We start from the raw sequence: 8,005 nt of genomic DNA, 5'->3' as shown, positions 1-8,005 counted from the left end.
ACGCCGGCGAGCATTAATTTGACGATTTCGTGGTAACGTAATTTGTATATTTAATCTCCCATTCTGGCATTCTTCATGAAATTTTTGCCCCCCCCCTAGCCCCCCTGTTCCTCCGCCCCTGACAGACGTCTCAATTAAATGCCGTACATACGTATTTATTTCTTCGAACAAATTTCAAGGCCAATATGTTAAAACTGATAAATTACCAACCCTTTACAGTGAAAAAAGGGCCCATTCTATCAGGAAATCAAGGTTCACTACTGGGGCAGGCACAGGGCCTAGTGGGGTAAATGCCCCAGTAGTTATACAGTTAAAAAATGCCCTGTAGACAGTAGCACTTTTACAGCTGTATGGTAATTCATTCTTACTTTGATAATGATAAAAAATGATGACACTCTAGGCCTCACCTACTACCCAACGTTTTTTGTGATGATACACATTATACCACAGGCATTTTTGTGATCATAAACCTAATAAACTGAAAAGACCAATTTTTGTGTTTTATGAGCGACCTTTTTAACGGGAGAGGTTTCGCAGGCTTGCAGCGTACAGCTACACTTTTCGCTTGTTTCTTAATAAGTGTCTCTTATATAATTATGTTATTGCAACTGCAGAATCTGTGTCCGTTCCGGACTACTGGGATCCTCAGGCACGAGATAAGAGTGGCAAAGAAGTGGCCGTACATCTTGTAACTCTTAATCCTAATAATCCCAGGCAACAAAAGGAGAACAAAAATATCTCCGATCATTTTTATCAGACAGCAGGAAATCAACGAATTCAACATATCCAGCGAGTTCAGAACCCATCATTGTTTAAGCAGTACCTCATGAAAAAACAAAGTTTGGACGAGAAAATTGGCAGTAATGAGAAATTCTTGTTCCATGGAACGAGAGGTGACAAAGTAAGAGAAATTAACAAGACAGGTCTTAATAGGAGTTACGCTGGAAATGCCCATGGTAAGGGATGTGTAGGACGGTTATCTATATTTATTTATTCACTTAATTGTTTAAAATTATAATTGTGTTAAAAGACACGGTAGTGAACCAAGGAAAGTTTAGCAGATTTCGAAGCGGGGTCCTGATTGCTGCAAGGAGTTTGGGATGGGCCGGTGAAGGTTCTTTATTGGATTTTTATAGTGAAAAGAATCGAAAGATAAATAACTGAGTCAGCCCTTGTCTCAACAAAGTAATCGGTCCACCCAGTCAATTACATCACAACAATGTGCTTATAAAATTCTGATACTTGCACTTTAGGAGCAGTTTATGGTAGAGGTGTTTACTTCGCTTTGATGTCTGTCGGTTATGCTCAAACATTGGTTTTGACGGGACAAAGATACATGTACACGAGTAGCAGATGGCCAGTACGCCGTGGGTAACAAAAGTATGGTTGTACCACCGCGGAAAGGAGGCAATGATTCTTACGATTCTGTCGTCAACAATGTAGCAAACCCGACAATCTTCGTTTTGTTTTATGACAATCAGTATTATCCAGAATATTTGATCACTTTTGTTTAAAGCAGTGTCTTCTTATATTTAGTAAATTTCTTATTTTAGAATCTATAAAGATGATGTAAAGTTAAGTGCTTTCTGCGGATATCTTTTTCTCATAACAACCTAAGAAACATTTTAGGCTTCACGCCATATGACGGGTGAAATATTAGGAAAACCTTTTTTCCTGATTTTCATTTAATTCGAATTTTAAAATTGGAGGAGCAACTTTTGGGACGTTACCCAGTTCGTTTTGAGCAGAAAACATCATCTTTGATTCCCGTTTGTAAAGGGTATAAGTTGGAAATGAGAAAGTCTAGGCCTGATCCCATTTGTGGCAAACAATACTTTTGAACTTTACAGCAATTGTATATATACTCATTCACGGGGCGGCCTCCTTAGCTCAGTAGGCTTGTGGCGTTTTTTATCACCCCACCTTCTTTGTGCTGTACTAAAATACAAACCTTGTAACAATTAGCTATAATTTGTTACTTTTGGTTTAATTAAATCATGTGCTCTAGCAAATTGCCATTATTTTACCCAAAAAGTTTCATTTTTATTTCAGTTTATTTCGGAAAACAGAGCTCGAGCTCACAAGTGTCGGAAGCCGCCGGCACCTCCTATAGGGCATGTAGTTGAAACGGAAGCGATAAAAACATGTTTATTGGCATTTTCTCATAAAAACATAAAATTCGAATTTTCTGTCTTCAGCAACGGTTACAGAGAAGTAGAAGAAAAACGCCTATAAGTTAAACTCTCAGATCCCTGCTTCAAGGCTTTTTCTCCGGGTTTTTTTTCCTCATTCGCTAAAAACTAACCTCAGGGATACCAACAATTCCGTACTAATCATTACACATATTTGGTTTGTATGCCCTGATGTGATCATATATACATGCAAACTAAATATATATACGATAACTTGAAAATTTTTCTGCATGCTTCTAATTGCATGGTCTCGTAATAAAGGTAATGTTACACGAAACAGCTTTCAACATCAATTTGCAACGTAACAATGTCTTGAAAAAGGTCTACGTCTCAAATATGATATATATATGAGCTAGTTTGTAACACAGGAATTGTTTTGGAAACAAATTGAAAGTTTATGAACTGTTTTTATTGTTTAGATTTTTGCTTATTGTTGCGTTGCGAGTTAATGTTGGTATATATCGTTGTTTCGTGTAACATTATCTTAATTTATGGAACCATGCAATTAGAAACATGCAGAAAAAAACATGCATGCAGAGAGACAACAAACTGTCAACCATTCATCATATTACCGCATGTGTAAGCTAGCTCAAATTTATTTCGTTGCAGACTGCAATACTACAAACAAGTTATATCACTACAGGTTTTCTAAAGTTACCGTCGTGACGTTCATGGATGACGTCAAATAGCGGCGGTTTGCTTAAGCTTGCTATAAAGATCGGTTAATTAAAAACGTTGAAATGGATTGCCGTTCAAAGTCGCGAGTCTGACTTTATCTACTCCGTATATGTAGCCTCTCTCCTTGTTATATTGCTCAATCGCTTTGTTCACTCGACTTGGGTGGTTTGCGATAACACCATCCAAATGGATTTCAAGATACTTCATTGCCGTCGACTGCTTGTCCAAGGTCCATGCGTACACCTTGCTGAAGAAATTCCCGCTATCTCTGTATTCAACTTCTTTTTTAAGTTCGTCCAATTTCAAATCTGCAAACTATTACGGAAAATAAAAGAAAATATTTAGTCACAAGGCCTGGTTTGCACTATTAAAGCTTCTGTGAACAATTAATTATTTGACTAACTATTTGACTGAAAAAGTAGCATGTGACCTTTGTTGCCAGCTTTGACAGTGCAAATCGACCTTTACAGAGTACAAATCGACCTTATAAAGGTTATTTGTATTTCCCGAACCTTAATACACATGCATGCATATTCTAAGCTGAGGCCAAAGCTACATCGTGAATATAGATACAATTATAAGGGCAGAAGTATACAGGTTTATTTTAGGCTATATATATGCATGCGCCCCTCAAATATAGTAACTACTTTGTATTCTCCGCAATGATTTGCCTAGTTATTACGCATATAATTATGTATGCAATTGACTGACAAAGTTAGTGATTCCACTACTGAGCCAGGCATGACCAGGTTGAACTCCAACTTCTTTTAGTCCTTGTTCTAGCTCCTGCGGTTCTTTCTCGTTATCCCAGCTAATTTCCCAGCCAACTTTCGCGAGAATCTCCGGGTTGTTCTGAAGGCTCGTTATCGCAGAGCGAATAAATTCTTTTTGCGATAACTTTGGCATGCTGACAATCACTTTCATGTTGGTTGGATTGTTTTGATACAATCGCTTGAGAAAATTTGCAAATCCACCCGGCAATTGGTAACTGATTTGGGCTAATCGTTTAGCTGCAAAACAATCATAAAATCTTTATTTGTTTTGAAAATAGTTATGCTCCGGAATGTCGAAACAAGCGCTTCGGATTGATTCATAACAACTTCTAAGGAAGTGAAACTAATAATCTGCATGCTAACTTTTATATGATAAGGCAAGGATAACATAAGCTCTTTTGAATTATTCATAAAAAAATAACTATAATATAAAAAAGAAGTTAAATACACGCAATACTTTCCTATTATTTATACTAGTGGTTTAAAGGGTCTTAATTTCGAGTGGTATTATACACGCTTCAAATTCAAGCCAGGAACAGTTGATGGAAAATGAGTCAACAATAGGTCCTCCGACAGGAATCGAACTTACGCTTTTGCGATGCTGGTGCAATCCTCTTGTCACTGAGCTACAGAGGTAGCTGACAAGATTAATGTGTATATAGTGGTTAATGTGTATAGATAAATGGTAATGCCGGGAATAGGGGAGGGTAAATCAATAATGATTTTTGGCACTTTACTCGATGCAGGAATATTCTAGTGGTTTAAAGAGTCTTAATTTCGAGTGGTATTATACATATTAAGACCCTTTAAACCACTAGAATCTTCCTGCATCGAGTGAAGTGCCAAAAATCATTATTGATTTACCCTCCCCTATTCCCGGCATTACCATTTATGTATACACAGTAACCATGCTTGCTCTTGTCAGCTACCTCTGTAGCTCAGTGGCAAGAGCATTGCACCAGCATCGCAAAAGCGTAGGTTCGATTCCTGCCGGAGGACCTATAGTTGACTCATTTTTCCATCAACTGTTCCGGGCCCGAATTTGAAGTGTAATACTATAATACCACTCGAAATTAAGGCCCTTTAAACCACTAGAATATTCCTGCATCGAGTAAAGTTCTAAAATCATTATTATTTATACGTTTAACAATTGTAAAAGTGAAGAAAAATGCACCTTGCCTTGTTATTGGCATACCCTTTTTTTATGCCCGAAGATTTTATTTGTCATGAGTAGAAACTTTCCCAAATCGGTCAGGAAGAACTGTCTGCTGAAGTATCTCATTGAAACTTATTAAAACGTACAATAAACAGTTGCAAAGTGTCATCAATTCTATATATAGTTTCTAAGCGTACCTTACAATCGAACATAACCAAGACAAGATTGGGTTGAATCTCGGACCATAAGGCCTTGTTCTGGCTCTAAGGGCCGTGATGAAATTTCCAATGTAAGCCCAGCGTAAACAATCTCGCCCCGCATCGCAAGGTATTCCATGGTAAGTGTACTCAGGTGTACCATATTCAGAGAAGGCCACATCAGCTTCGAGCGCGTTTGCTCCGTACCTAGGGTACATGCATGGTGTCAGAAAGTGCGTCATAATGCAATTAAAGGTTATTAAATTAGGCGAATAACAAAAATACTTAGCAATACTCTCTTTCCAAATTTATAGTGCATGCATGCGTTGTCATTTTCTCATGCATCCTTCAATTTTTAAATCTTTGGAATATTTTAATGAAGTTTACATTCGGAGATTTGAGTTTAACCGTTTTTAGATAAGTGCTTAAATAATGAATCTATTTAAAGAATATATAGCTTCATTCGATTACAATTAGGTATCGTTTCTGTGAGATTGGGGAATTTTCGTAGTCCCTAATAATTTTTTTGTCTAATTTTTGTTTATCTTACAAAATTTAAAATTGAGCCTTTTTAAAGGGAAAAATATATAGCTTTCGAGATGACTTGAACTTTTTTTCAAATCAAAATCATACCACAAGCTAACACAATTTTGCCTTCTAGAAACATTCCATTTTGTACTGTAGGCGGTTCGATATTGTTTTGTGATATAAGCTGACATACAATAGTTTTAAGAAATTATATCACCGTTCACTGCGCTTCGCATATATATAATTATAAATTCGAAGCCAACGGGCAAGATATTCATACTATACTCTTTCTAGATCCGACCTCATTTTGTATTTCGCTTCGTTTTCCTGCTCATGTTACTCATATGCATGGCTAGTAGATGGTCAACACATTTTTAATTACAATTAATTTTTTATTTATCGCTGCATACTGAAAGTAAACATTGCATGCTGTGCGTTAGTTCCTTACCCTAACCACGGGTCAATCTGTGTGACTGCGTTAACCATATGGGTTATGTTGTATATAGGCCGATCACATACCACCAGGACAAGAGTAAGTGAGACCACCAGTACAAAGAATGAATACTGCGACATTTTTCTGTCACAAAAGGTACGCTCAGGCAAATCAGCTTGTTTTCACTAGAGTTCTCTTTAACAATAAGCTAACACAATCTTGCCTTCTAGAAACATTCCATTTTGTACAGTATGCGGTTCGATATTGTTTTGTGATATAAGCTGACAAACAATAGTTTTAAGAAATTTTATCACCGTTCACTGCGCTTTGCATATATAATTATATAATTATTCGAAGCCAACGCGCAAGAAATTTATACTATACTCTTTTTAGATCCGACCTCATTTTCTATTTCGCTTCCTTTTTCAGCTCATGTTACTCATATTCATGGCTAATAGATGGTAAACACATTTTTAATCACAATTAATTTTTTATCTATCGCTGCATACTGAAAGTAAACATTGCATGTTTGCGTTAGTTCCTTACCCTAACCACGGGTCAATCTGTTTGACTGCGTTAACCATATGGGCTATGTTGTATATAGGCCGATCACATACCACCAGGTCAAGAGTAAGTGGGACCACCAGTACAAAGAATGAATACTGCGACATTTTCTGCTACTAAAGGTACGCTCAGGCAAATCAGCTTGTTTTCACTAGAGTTCTCTTTAACAATATGCACGCAATGAACTGCGTCAAGTATGCGGGAGCTAGTATTGTAGTTAATTAAGTTATGTACATATATATTATTATTATATACCACTTGTAAAGTTTGGTTTCGTAGCGTTTCATTGGTCGAGAGCGAATCACGCGAGAGTAAAGAAATTTTGATGTCGCCAGCGCGACCCCCTGCAGAGTGAGATAACGTATTATCTCATGGAAATAACAACTTTTATCATTTGAATTATGTCTTTTATGAATAGACATTTCGTTGTTTACCTGTAGTTTGGTTTTTCTTTGACTAAGTCATGGTATATAATGAAAAACCTATTGATTGAGAACTCAGAAAACATGTTTTGTGGATCCTCGACCATCGATATTTCACTCGGCTTTGCCTCGTTAAATATCGACAGGTCTCGGGTCCACAAAACATAACGTTTCCTTCGTTCGCAATAAATAAGTGGTAATTTGATTAGACGAATCATAAAAACACTTAGCAATGCTCTTTTTCCAAATTTATAGTGCATTCCTGCGTCGTCATTCTCATTCATCGTTCATTTTTAAATTTTTGGAATATTTTAAATGAAGTTTACATTCGGAGAAACCTATTTGAGTTTAGCCGTTTCAGATAAGTGTTTAAATAACGAATCTCTTCAAAGAATATATAGCTTCATTCGATTACAATTAGGTATCGTTTCTGTGAGAATGGGGAATTTTCGTAGTCTATACTAATTATTTTGTCTAATTTTTGTTTATCTTACAAAATTTGAAATTGAGCCTTTTTGAGGGTGAAGATATATAGCTTTCGAGCTGGAACTTTTTTTTCAAATCAAAATCATACCACAAGCTAACACAATCTTGCCTTCTAGAAACATTCCATTTTGTACTGTAGGCGGTTCGATATTGTTTTGTGATATAAGCTGACATACAATAGTTTTAAGAAATTATATCACCGTTCACTGCGCTTCGCAAATATATAATTATACATTCGAACCAAACGGGCAAGATATTCATGCTATACTCTTTCTATATCCGACCTCATTTTGTATTTCGCTTCGTTTTCGGCTCATGTTACTCATATTCATAGCTAATAGATGGTAAACACATTTTTAATCACAATTATTTTTTTATCTATCGCTGCATACTGAAAGTAAACATTGCATGCTGCGCGTGAGTTCCTTACCCTAACCACGAATCAATCTGTGTGACTGCGTTAACCATATGGGCTATGTTGTATATAGGCCGATCACATACCACCAGGTCAAGAGTAAATGAGACCACCAGTACAAAGAATGAATACTGCGACATTTTCTGTCACTAAAGGTACGC

General features: G+C 36.6%; 2 protein-coding genes across 2 annotated transcripts; one reads left to right on the top strand and one right to left on the bottom strand.

The window, feature by feature from the left end:
- The first annotated feature begins 185 nt into the window (after nt 1-185).
- LOC114517221 (protein mono-ADP-ribosyltransferase PARP15-like) lies at nt 186-1,514 on the top strand. Its single transcript, XM_028536877.1, has 4 exons — nt 186-252; nt 615-956; nt 1,254-1,338; nt 1,382-1,514. The coding sequence occupies exons 1-4, from the start codon at nt 186-188 to the stop codon at nt 1,512-1,514; spliced, it is 627 nt and encodes a 208-aa protein (XP_028392678.1).
- Nucleotides 1,515-2,755: 1,241 nt separating this feature from the next.
- On the bottom strand, nt 2,756-4,526 carry LOC114517220 (phospholipase D LarSicTox-alphaI-1-like). Its single transcript, XM_028536876.1, has 3 exons — nt 4,508-4,526; nt 3,582-3,880; nt 2,756-3,185 (listed from the first exon to the last, which is right to left on the bottom strand). Exons 1-3 carry the CDS (start codon nt 4,524-4,526, stop codon nt 2,919-2,921), a joined length of 585 nt encoding a protein of 194 aa, XP_028392677.1. The 3' UTR covers nt 2,756-2,918.
- Nucleotides 4,527-8,005: the final 3,479 nt, after the last annotated feature.

The sequence above is a fragment of the Dendronephthya gigantea genome, unplaced genomic scaffold, assembly GCF_004324835.1.
Source record: "Dendronephthya gigantea isolate DGI-Jeju-01 unplaced genomic scaffold, DenGig_1.0 000007F, whole genome shotgun sequence".
Taxonomy (NCBI): domain Eukaryota; kingdom Metazoa; phylum Cnidaria; class Anthozoa; order Malacalcyonacea; family Nephtheidae; genus Dendronephthya; species Dendronephthya gigantea.
This window is presented reverse-complemented; position numbering and strand designations above follow the sequence as displayed.

Coding starts and splice junctions, on each gene's coding strand:
- LOC114517221 (XM_028536877.1), top strand. CDS start 186: ATGTTAAAACTGATAAATTACCAACCCTTTACAGTGAAAAAAGGGCCC. Junction 253..614: donor CATTCTATCAGGAAATCAAG/GTTCACTACTGG, acceptor TTGCAACTGCAG/AATCTGTGTCCGTTCCGGAC. Junction 957..1,253: donor TTACGCTGGAAATGCCCATG/GTAAGGGATGTG, acceptor CTTGCACTTTAG/GAGCAGTTTATGGTAGAGGT.
- LOC114517220 (XM_028536876.1), bottom strand. Junction 3,186..3,581: donor GTAGTGGAATCACTAACTTT/GTCAGTCAATTG, acceptor TTTCCGTAATAG/TTTGCAGATTTGAAATTGGA.